The 12,732-nt window shown below is 41.0% G+C and overlaps 1 protein-coding gene across 8 annotated transcripts in view; it reads right to left on the bottom strand.

Moving 5' to 3' along the window:
* LOC121595989 (neural cell adhesion molecule 1-like) overlaps positions 1–12,732 on the bottom strand; it is a 202,690-nt gene that overhangs the window by 42,107 nt on the left and 147,851 nt on the right. For all 8 annotated transcript variants that reach the window (XM_041920513.1, XM_041920514.1, XM_041920507.1 and 5 more), the window contains exon 7: positions 8,838–8,951. In XM_041920513.1, coding sequence (XP_041776447.1) covers positions 8,838–8,951 — 114 coding nt within the window. The remainder of the gene's footprint in view (positions 1–8,837; positions 8,952–12,732) is intronic.

Raw genomic sequence — 12,732 nt, 5'->3', positions numbered from 1 at the left:
ACATGCTGCTAGCCACTTGCTTGCGTATGCGTTTGTTCGAACCATTGTTGTGCACGTGTAAGGGGCTAGTATTTTTCATGCCGCGCTGTTGTTTTTTTTCTTCTTCTGCCGTGTCGCTTTACCACTCTGCAAGTTGCCGCCTATCACGCTGTAAATCTGCTGGCACTTTAATACGAAACGGTTTTCGCTTTATCGCGCGTTTGGGAGGGCTTAGCTGTGCGCTGTTTGGTACGGCTGAGAAGGGTGCCGGTGCTGGGGCTGGGTGCCGATGGGCATGTGATGGGTGATCATGTTAAATTATGGCCCCGAAACAGTAGTCTTCATGTTTGCTGCCGTGTACGTATACACCGGTGCACGCAAGTAGGTGTATTGTACATTGTTGTGTGTCTTTTGTATGGCTGTGTGTCTTTGTTTGTTTGTGTGCTACTGCTATCAAAAGCACCATATTTCAACATTATTGCGCGAAGATAATATTTTCATATTATTAGTTTCCCCTTGGCAACGGTGCATCCGGGCGGGAAGCTGTGGGGTAGGTGCGGGGGCATCTTTTGCGTTTGTTTTCCTGCGCTGCGCAATGCAACCGAGCGCCGAGGCAAAGAAGCGAGATTTGCAGCATTCTGATGGGGAAAGAATATGCAAAAACCTGGCAAACGAAATGGAAACGACTCGCTGGCGCTGGGCCGGTGCTCGGTGTGATTGTAGATCAAAAAGAATTTCCCAGACGTGCCGTAATGTTTTCACCAGTGTCAGTGAAATATGAAGCGAAAACGGGCGCTGGCCAGCAAAACTTTGGCCGTTGGAGGTTTGGTGGATGCACCGAAAGCAACATACATAAGGCTGTGTTATTATGATAAAATACTTGGCAAATGCTGCTCAATATGAAATTATTGCGGTACGGAGGCGCTCGGTGCGATGATACTAGTTTGATGTGGAATTGTTTGATGTAATATTAGTTTTTTGTGTCTTTTCGGTTGTTTTGGCAGGAGTTGTCTCTTGTTTCATTGTGAGATATATTCAAAAATCAACGAACTTAAAGAACACAACAAATCATTAATCGACGAAAAGTAAGTGAAACAGATGAAAGTGTTACTTTAAAGTGAATGTTTTGGGTGTTTCATGTTATTGATTTTCGCAGATTTTTTTGCTGAGCTATTGTGAAACAATCTTAAACAGAGAATAATCTATAATAATATAATGGCCCTTCACGATTCTAAACAGTTTTTTGTTTGGAGTTTGACTGTTGGAGGCTGAAATCATGTAAACACTCCATACCAAACCATACACAAAACTAGCCTGCAATTTTCAGCCTAGATTATTCTAGCCTCAAAGCTAGAATTAGATTCGAGTACCTGCTCGAAAAATGGCAAAACAAAGTGGTGTTTACATTTATTCCAAGGTGCATTAAAAAGATTTGGTGATGGAATCCAGAACCAAAGTAATGTAGTCCAGATGGCGTATTGCTTGTTAGACATGTTTGTATTATAACACATTTTGAATAGAACACGATACTCCTTATGTGACAGCAAATCAAGCGAGTCCATCCATCATATAGACGTACATTTTCGAGATCCTCAAATCCCGCCTTTACACCAGATGATCAAAAGCTTCTACAAATATTAAAAAAAACCCTTCATATTAGGGTATATCAGATCAAAACCAATTGTTTCTCGTTCTCCTATTGATAGTGTCCAAGCTTAAACTGTTGTTGGTAAACTTTACATTATGTAAGTACTCAGCAAAACCTATGTAAAATAGTAAGTGGACACATGTAGGGATTTTTTGGCGTTCCTTTGTTAGTTTTAATTCTTAGAATGTGCATTCTATCATACGTTTTTCCGGGCTACAATATTGTGGTAACGCTTTTTTTGCAATGTTCAGACAAGGCCATCCTGCGCAAGACATACTATTCCGTTGTAAAAAAAAACTAGTGACTCAGAAACCTACATATTTTTATCTTTTTTACGAATATTTACCTATTTGTGTACATGAGTCATAAATAAGAATGAGTGTTTGGTTTACACTTGTAATTGAAACGTGAACATGTTCCTCATTTTTGAAATAGTTATAGTCATATAGTTTTGTTTCCGCAACCTTGTGTAAAATTCGTTCCGTCTTAAGTCATAATTTCAATGTAGACAATATAACGAAGCAATAAACTAACAGTCATACACCACAATAACACTGTTTCCTTTGCGCATTGTCAAGAAAGAAAGTTGAATATTTACTTTCAGTTTTCAATGTAAACAACTTTTTAGATTTACACATAACTTTATAAATTCTATGTAATAATTTTTCGCAGTTATTTTGGTAGGTAGATCATAGAAATTAGTTTATGCGCGTTTCTTATATGAATATATACAGAGATACATAATTTTCACCAATATTCTCATAAAATCAGTATTAACAGAATGAGTTTCTGCGTTTATCAATGAACTGATAATAACATGATTAGTTGGGCTTATGGAAAGCACAGCCTATCGAAAATTCGTATCCCTAGATCGCAGTAAACATTCTTCAACTTTACACAGATATATAACGCCCGATCATCCAAAAATGTCTATACCACTCCCTAAACGTAAAACGTAAATAAAAATTCGACCAGTACGACATAGAGAGGTGTGAGAGGTTCAACAAACCTATCTACAGCCGTATATCGTATACCATAGATTCAAGCAAGGAAAGACCACATCTATCACCACACTAGAGGCTAGCAGAAACTATCGACACACGTTCCAAAGACGTACCGAAAATTGACTTTTTGTGGTAACAACAATTTCGATACAGATCAAAGCAGTAGTAAGAAAAGAAATTAACATTTTTCCCTATATGCCAGCAAACGATAAAGGAAGGAAGAAAACAAAAAGATTATACGGAAGGGATGGATGGCAAGAATGGCAAAAAATTTAATCATTCTCCGAGGAATGCGTGTCATAAACCACTGAATCCAATCAGACGATTCATGATGCAGGGCACGGACACGGTTCGTTCGTCCGGAAGCACAAACGATTCGGGCGACATTCTGACATTAGTAGGTGCACGTCATCTCAAAAACTGAAGAACATCCTGGCGGGCGTGTATTCGCTCTTGAAGCAATGAAGTTCATTTTGTCTCACTTTTTCTGCTCGAAACCATTTTTGCAGGAAAAAGATGGTATTTTTTTATTTTGGTTGTTATTTTGCTCTTTGGTTCTTGCCCCCTCACTTTTCCCCGTGCTTCTAAATTGCCTATCGGTGCAGTTGGGTAAAAAAAAGGTTGGATCAAAATACAACTGCCAAAATGAAAATCATCATCGCAGGAGGCCTTTGCCACACTGTCGCTCGATGCGCCATAATCGGATGGTCTCCGTAAAGCCGATCATTCGATTTTGGGCGGTAGAATGGGCTATTTTCGGTCGAAGCTGTGCCAAGTACGGTGTGGACCAACGATCAAACCTGACCATTCGACCATCCGATCGATTATCACGTTTTTAGACCTAATATGGAGCGAATGCCGAACAGGGCGGACAGGACGCGCTGCTCGTGTGCTAGCGCGCAGAAGACTTTTAATTCCAGCAGTGGATGGGATGGATGAAAACCAATTTATTTCCCATTTACTTCCGCAGCATCCTGGTAAGGATGGTAGAGCGTTATTCTTTACCACGCTCGCTTCCGCCCGGGGTTTTGTGCCACTGAAATAGAATGACATAGCCAACCCCTCCCTGGTGGGTGGGACTTCCGATTCGAACTACATTCGTTAACCACACGTGCCGGCTTCCCGGCTATGCGTTGGGGGAATTTGCTCAATATTTACGGCCGTTGTGTGTAAATCCTGGCCTGTCGATTGACACCGCAATCAACGTTACTCATACCGTTTCGTACGCCGTTCGAATGCAACGATATGTTTTGCTGGGTTAGTCTAGGGTTAAATGACCACAGAGATCAGTATAGCTATAGAGTACGTGGGCTGTTCCTGTTGATTATTAAATGTAACTTTATATGTATCCATGTGATATTCTACATCTTAACTGAGGCGTAGATCAAATTTTTTGAGTTTTTCAATAATTTGGATATCAATTTACTTATGTTTGTACTGCTGTGGCATCTAAAGATGAAACATATTTTAAAGCTACTTTAATCAAGCCTACAGACCACCGCTAGAATCAATCGACCATTTAGATGCAAATGAAAACCTGCTGCATAAAAATACGCCCAATCACATTTCCCGCTCCGTGTTCAGCAGAGCACCGGTAGCACGACACAGGTAGCACGGCCATACTAAGCGCCACTTGCATCTGATGCACCGGACAGCAAGGATCATTAATTTCAATTCCAAAATCCGGAACCTAGAACGATGTGCACGTGCTAGTAGCAGCGAATTAGGTGCCGATGTTTGACGCGAATCAGTTGAAAACGGAGCATATTGGATGGGTCTGATGAGTGATGGAATTGTGATTGGCAGGCTAATTAAATTATTTACCCGTACCCGGTGTACGGTGACGAAGCTTTAGCCGTCCGGTACGGTAAGAAACGGTCAGCTGCTCCGTGTGTGCTCATGTCCACCAGAACGTTGGCTACCATGCTGCGGTATTTAAGGTTTCGTCCAGGCTAGTATTAATGCCTGCTGAAGGACACCGTCCAAGCACTATGGCGCCGTTAGCACCAGAGCCGTCCATGAACAAACGGTTTGGTCGGTTTCCCAAAATCAACGATTCGATGATGTTGATTGAACGGTGATAAATCGGTGAGTAGTGCCGATTTAATAAATCTCCAAATCAGGACACCATCAAACGAACCCCGGGCCACCGTGCCGGGTACGTACGTACATACGGGCCGGATTTCGTTGGAAGCCATCGTGAACAATTTTGGTCGAAATGTTGGGATGCTGCAGGAATGTCGACCCGTTTCGATAGCCGTGCTCAGGCGTTGCTTTGGTGGCGAGCGGTTAAGGAAAGGTCGTGTGAAGTTGAATTTCATGAACGTTGAGTTTCGTTGCGTTGCGGGGAAAATGGTTTGGTTTCGGAACCACAGCAAGAAGCTTGGCTAGAACCATCGATGCTGGCTGGAAAATGATTAATCGATACAATGGTTAAGGGTTAGGTTCATAAATACCATACGTCAGTGGAATGGTCCGGCTGGTTCCTCCGTTTGCCCGCTAGACGAGCCTTTGTGGCATTCGTGTTGACCGCACTCGTGAGTCGACTGGGGCCTCGTCAATATCTTCATCATATTTACTGCCAAATGATGTTTTTTTTTGGTTGTTGTTGCAAAACGTCAAACAGAAGTGGTGAAGCTTCTTACACTGGAGAGGCTGAGAATAATGATAAATGACGTGCGGTCGGCCGATGGAAGCGCCATAGCTTCATCAGCCTATGCGATTTATTTTGGACGCAATTTTGCTCCAAAAAAACGTCAAACTATTTATCAACCCTGGCCAGAATTGTATACTTTCTTTGATGTATTATTTAACCAACGAAAGAAACGTGAGATATATTAGTTACAGGGGTTATGGTTAGTGTGTCTATTGGACGAATAAAGCTGTTTGATTTTTGGGGATGATTTGCTCTGTTTAAATTCAACATCATTTGTCTCGTCATGCAGCTAGATATCTTTATCATGTGATATGATTACACTTGTTTGGAAATAATTCATAACCAAAAAAATATAATTTTCTTTTGCAGGTTTTCTTAAGATTAATGTTCTTTCTAAATATACACAAAATGCCACAAAAAATGAACAAATTATTATCATGTTTGTTGATCCATTTAATAAATATTGGCCGTTTGACTGTATAAGCATTTTTAGGCTTTCTACAAATCGCGTTTGCTTAAATCGAGCATCGAGAAACTGCTTACAAACTGAAATAACTTCATTTCCTTCTGACGGCAGCCCCGGTTATGAAACCGTCGGCAAAAACTGTAACTTTAATAATAAAACATTTTTCAATCACACCACGCGCCACGCCGAACGGATAAGTTAAACTGTTGAAGACCCACCCGCCCAGACATCCTGGCAGGAGCAGGAGGCAACTTTCATTTCTGCAGCGGAAATAGCTCTTTGCCCGATAAACCTCGGCCGAGACCTGGACTAGTTCGGGCAGCAAGGTGACGAAAAGTGTTGCAAACCTATCCATTTGGTGTGCACCGGGGCCCGCTTCCTATGCGTACCAGTCCGCATGCAGCGGCGACAACATGTAGGTATATGGGGACGCAAGGCGTCGAAAAGTTGTGTATAAACCAAACCATAACTTTTGCTCAAAATTCTATAGTTCCTTTCACCAGCCTGCTCTTTCTCTTTCCCTACCTCTTCTTACTTAGCTGTCGAAAGACGTGTGGCCATGTGTAGTGCGTTTTGGGTTTACCTTCGCATGTCTTTAGCTGTGCTCGTGCTTAAACGTCATGCTATACTGTGTATGTGTGTTTGGAACACTTTGCTTTGAAGAAGTTTTGTTTGCTGCACTTATCCTCTTATTTAAAATCCTTCCCGTAAGCTTACGGTTCGGTTGAAATTGTTCGCTTTGTGAGATGAAAGCTTCAGAAGAACTCAGTCCACTAACAGTGGTGTTATCAACTGTTTGCATACATGAAAAACTTTCAGTGCTTACCGTGCGGTACAGGTACTGGGTACAGTATTTCTACTCCCTGTAGGAAAAATTGAAGAATCGTAAATACCAGTAAATGCATCGTCCTAGGGCGGAGTAGCCCTCGCTCAGCTAGAAAAGGGAAACTTTTCTAAAGGCAAGCTAGAAAGTCAGTCCTCCTGGGACTTTGGGATTTGGTTTTAAAATACTGCGTGATTTTTTTTTGCTCTACCGCGAATGTGTTACGTGAGCACTGCATACTTGAGCTGCATATTTGGTGGTGCTGATGAGCAGCCGTTAAAAGATGTGTAATATACACTAAGAATGATCGAGATGAGGAATTCGGTTGGAAGGGGTTTAAGTAAAAGAAGAAAAAAGACAACCTTTCTGTTTGTAAAGTTTGAAAACAGCTTCAGAAAATCTTTTCAGCCGTAATCTAATCGTTGACGTTAAGGAAATAATTAGTTTATTCATCTTTAAATATCATTTTACAAAATCGTTCTTAATAGGTATAAATTAAAAAAAAGTATAGTTCCTATTATTATTTACTAAGTAGGGAAGTAGCTGAAGTAGGGATTCCAACGAGGAGCTCTTAGCTTCTAGTATAAATCAAAAAAACAGAGCTCTATACACATTTATGCCCTCAAAAGAACAGTTCAATTAGATATGACAGAAACAGATGTACGAGATATGCGTCTAAGATCTGATTTCTACTGACAGGGGAAAAATGATGACATGTGTCTTGGCAAGAGATTTTAAAGTCACATTCTGAATTAATTTTTCAATGACTTAAAACTGGTTGATCGCCCTGTCGATAAAGGAAACAGAACGTCCGTAAAGTAAAATGACATTAAAAGCACATTCATATCTCTCCATGGCGAAAAGTTGATGCCTTCGTAGAATGTAAAATTAAATTACCGTACGAGGAAAGCATGCCCTTGAAGTCATTAATCTGAACAAATTGAGATGCTTGATTTTCTACTCTCCCGTAACCATGTGTTGAGTATTATGCGTAAGAACGCTCACATGAATACTATCTCATCCACTATGGCCACAATCAGAATCGAGCATAACAAAAGCATCTCACATGGGCTTCGGTGGTTTTTGGCTAGGATAATCCCTACCCTTACCGTACCCATTTTAAGATTCAATTTTACGGTCTTTTCCCAACGTAGATTACCCAGCGCTGCAATCTAGGTCCATCGATAGGTCCGATGTAAAACGATAGCAATGACTTGCGAATACCGACCGGGCTCGCTTGTCAGGTCCCCGACGGCAGAGCTGAATCTCTGTTTGATCCTGACTGTGTGAGACCGGTACGTCGGGGTAACAGGGATGAGAACGCTAGGCGCCTTGACGTTTCGTAGGTCCCTGCGTACACGTTGGTGCGGGTCTTCCAACAATCCGCTGTGATCCGAGGGGAATGGGCATGTCAAGATAGTTCCGGGTTCCGGGACTAAAGAACGACTGAGGTTGAATTCTGCGTTTCCGGCTGTGTAAGTCTTGCATACTAATGAATCAATTAAACTTCTGTCATTATCAGTGTAAAATGTACGCTTTCGTGACGCTGCAGGATACCGGCTAGGCGGACAGCACCAAGTGTTCGGCTGGAAATTATTGTGAAGTTTCCTTGGAGAACTGGAGATTCATTCACCGCCGTAGTCGGCACTCTGATGAAGAACTTGATGCAATAATCCTGCCACGATCACCGGCGACCGGCTTCGGGTTGGTAGTTTGGTCGGTTTAATTGAGGTTAGGAATTGCTTCTTGGGAAGCTACCGGTTGTTTCGGAGGCAACTTCTTCTATCCGGGTGTGTGTTCGTCCCGTGCTGGCAAAGTAACTGCCAATAATTGCATTAGGAAAATGGACTCCGGGAAGATGTGAAAGTAGTGTCTTTAAATTGAATCGAAACTAGTACTGGAAGTGGCTAGCGACATAGGTATTGCTGCTGTCGTTTTACGAATATATGTCGTACGAGATGCAAAAGTTGACAATTTTAGTAAGACAATGCTACAATTAGATGGTTGATTGGAAATTTCGGGATGGCTATGTAGTACTATATAGTACTGCATTTAAAAACATATATTGTCAATCCTATATTTTCCATACGTTGTAATTCTTTAGTTAAGCAGTTAAAGCTCGGTTTAAGATAATCGTACAAAAATTATTTATCAGAAGTTTTCAAACTACAATTTTTTTCGATTTACATTAGGAATACTTAGCTACTATGGCTTTTCAGGCCAGTCTAGCTAAATAAGTAAAAAGTGAAAATATCTCTTACCTCCTACAACACGACATGTTAAGACAATGTCATCACCTTCCTCTTTCGGTCCAAGCTTCGAGCTGTTTAACTGTTGTCCCCATTGACTGAGGACCACGGGATGCTCGGGAAGAACTGGAAATATGAAAATAAAACAAATAATCGATATATTATTATTGCAGCATTTTGCTCTTGTTATTTATGGACTGGGAAAGGAAAAGGAGTTATATTATTTTATACAGTTTAACTAAAGCTCAGGGAGTGATTTAATAGAGCATAATGGTATAAAAGGGCATATAAATGAAGAACAAAATGGTCATTTTGCTAAAAATGGTAAGTTAGCAAATGGATAAGTTTTAGTCATTTTTATTTTCTCATCAGCGATATTTTTGAGAATGTAAAAGGAAAATTTTGTTCATTAACATACACATTTTACAGAATGTTTGCTCGAGAAACGGAAAAACATTGCCCTTTTAAAAAGGGGTTTGAAGTTTTCCTAACCCACGTCACTCTGAATTTAATCATAAGTATTTCCGTATTACTCTGTTAAAACTTTCCTTATCGTTTATACTATACACGTTCCGCAAGTTTGTCTTAAAGTATTTTCCAATTATTTTTATAAACTATCCTTGTTTAATAGACATCCATACCAACGACAGGCATGTTAACAACATAGTTTATAAAACGTGCAATAGATTGAGCAAATAATAGAGCCTCTTGGTTATTGCCAGATAAACTTTCTACGTTTTAGTAATGAATAATCCTTCTAGCCCTAGTTGGTACCTGTCGAGGCCGTATGTCATTGCAAGGTTGCTAGTAAAGGTCTACGATAAAATTTTGTTTTTTGCTCATCTAGCTCATCTTCTGTAAAACCCTATCAGCACTGCCCTACTGAAAGTTCCTCTTACACTGATTTAGCACCGAATGCAGAGGTGTAAAACAGGAGCCGCGAGGGCGTGTAATTGAATCTCTGAAACCCGAATTAATGGGAAAAGTTTTTCCCGCGCCGTCAGGTGATTCCTGCCTGGTTAAGAGACCAACTCAGATTCAAAGCACTATTTTGCTGAAAGGAGCAGGCAGCTCCTAGAAGTTTGGGAACGATAGTCCGAGATTGAACTATTGAATGAGAGAGAAATACGTACGCGTAAGAAGGTTTGGCAAGGTTCGGTGCTTTATGTCCATGACATTCTCAGTATGTCCACTGCATTCGAGGACCTTCGCACGGACATCTCGTAGTGTATCCGACACTTCAACAGCGTATTATTGCAACTAGCAAGCAAAATGGCAGTTGACAAATAATTGCTTACCTTCTCGTTCCCTTCTAAACACATACATCAAATCCGACTACCAACAAGAGTAGCAGAAAAGTCCAACATCTACCTTTGGGCCGACAGGAAGTATTTGCGCATATGACCAGCATCAGATTCGATTTCTCAATTTGGCCACATAAATTGATTTGATAACTTCTGTTTAAACAGTTCCATTCAAAGTTGCTTTGGGTTTTCTGTCCGTCTGCCGTATTTGCCGAGCATAGATTGCATCAAAGCCGGATTATCAACAGATTCGTTTTGGGGAAGGAGCACAATTGCATCGCCTGCCGTAGTGGCAATCTAAAACGAGATAAGCCACTGTATCAACACACGTTAAATACACACTGTGGAGTATATTGAAAGGCGACGACAGGAGACAGGAGAGCCATTCTTTAACGCTGGGACTCGGTATCATTGTGCACTAGTTTGTCCATCTTCTTTGAATTGAAAAAGCTTACCCCGATTGGAGCTCATTGAAAGTGTCACCGACAGGGCAGCATAAAAAATTGAATCCCCGTCTCCGAGAGCGAGGTACAATTGCTTCGACTAACGAGTGGTAGAATTTTAAATCAATAAACAAAACGAAGGCTACTTGTCGAGCAGCTTGTTTGACCATTCATTATCATATGTCCTGTAAATCGCTGTGTACGATTCAATCGAACACGTGCGAGTAGTTTGCATAGTGTTTAGTCACTATGGGTACTTTTACTTTTACGGGGGAAAAAGTACGAAATAAGTATTTAAGATATGTATATAAAAAGCTTGTATTTTAGTAATTTAAAATATTAGTTAAAAGCTTCAAATTTAGTCTCTTATTTATTTCTTTCGGATTATTTCACTCATATCTTCCATTCAACATATGGAGTATATGTACTCAAAATATATTCCATGACCATGAAGCGGTCATATGTGAGATGGTGTGTTTACTCCAGGAAGGCGACAGCAAACTGTTCGATGGCACAAAGCACATTTTGATTTCCATTCCCACAACGATCAGCACACCGGATAGTTCCTGTGGCGCTTCAAGGAAATAAAGCTAGTCGTGGGTGGCTGGATTTGCATTTCTCCTGACGATGTGTACACGGGACGGTGAAGAGGGGAGAAGAGGAGAAAGTGAATCGCGCTATTTGTGTGTACAACGGGTGAACAAGTTTATTGGCTGGGATCGGTGTGTTTGCTTCACCGTTGTACCCGAAGTCAAATATCGATGGATATTGGGTATCAGCAACTGCCTTCAGGAATTCTTGCTGATGCACCAGTGTCCCGGTACAGCTTTTATTGCTATTGCCAGAATGGTGGTAGGGGCATTAGGAAACATCGAAGTTGAAGGGTGGTAGGTGTCATCTGGTGCCAAGATAATAGGGATGTCTGGGCAATACATAGCAGTAATATATTCCCTCCGTTAGTCTGGGGCTAAGTATTTGCAAATAAAAAAAGAGTATTTAAAGAACGAAAAGATCTTTACTATCTTTTCTCAAAAGCGGTTCAAACCGGTGTAAATTTTGTTCTCACAATTTGAACTTAATGCAATTCTTACTAAAATTAAGAACAATGTTTGGTATATGTTTTCAGGAAATCAATCGCATAAAGGCATCCAGAGAGTAACGACAAGAGAGCAACACAGAACAGCAGCAATGCAACACAATGAATAGATTATTATCTATTGTTCATGTCCGTCAGCATAGTCGAGCCATAAATTTGCACACAATTTCAGCAGGAATTCGGCTTTAACCACAGTGTGGAAATTCCCAAAGCTGAGGCAAAATAAGCTTTATTGATAGCATACCAACCTGGCCGACTAATACGTGGTTGCCCATCAAAGATCGATGCTAACCGAAACCACAACGAGGTCACTAATCCAACCGACCAACCTTGGGAAAAGGATTATATTGGTTTCAGGGAATAACAAAATAAAATAAAAAAGACACACATTCCAGTACATTCCAGCTATCCCGCACAGTGAACTAAATTCCATCACGTCGCAGTATTTGCAGTGTTTTGCATGCCTCTGACTCCCAGCACCTTTTCTGTCGTATCGATCCCGAAAGCGAAGTGTGCTGAACATTGGCGGTACTCTTTCCATAGCGTGGCCGTGCAATTTCTAGTGTTTCGTCCAACGACGAGCACGAAGGATGCTGTTTACTTTAAAAATTTATTTCCACGTCACAACATGAACCGACAGTAGATCGTACTGGAAGGCTTTGCCGTCGTTACGGTACGTTCCGTTTTTTTGTAGCCGTTCTTGTTGATGCTGCTGCTGCTGCTGCGGTGATCGGTACGCTTTATGGGAAGCTCAGTGTTGGTCTCTAACGTACGGTTGATATGTGAGCCTTTCTCGGAGTTTGAATTTTGCATACCGACCAACAAAATTGCATCGATTGAATACGATGAAAGTTAGATGTTTTGCCATACTGATATGCTGTCTAGACGCCGAGGAGGCGGTCGGCTGTGTTGCATGAAGATGGGACATGAAATTGTTCTGTTTTTCCAAAAGTGCTGAGAAGAACCTGATTGAAAAGCTGAACAAAAGCTGATTGAAAATGTATTTGTAGTAAGAGTCGTGTGTACGGTATAAGTATAGAAAATCTGAAGCTCAAGGAACTTGT

This window comes from Anopheles merus, chromosome 3R, assembly GCF_017562075.2.
Source record: "Anopheles merus strain MAF chromosome 3R, AmerM5.1, whole genome shotgun sequence".
NCBI lineage: Eukaryota > Metazoa > Arthropoda > Insecta > Diptera > Culicidae > Anopheles > Anopheles merus.
Note: the sequence above shows the minus strand (reverse complement) of the source record. Positions and strands in the feature narration are given on the sequence as shown.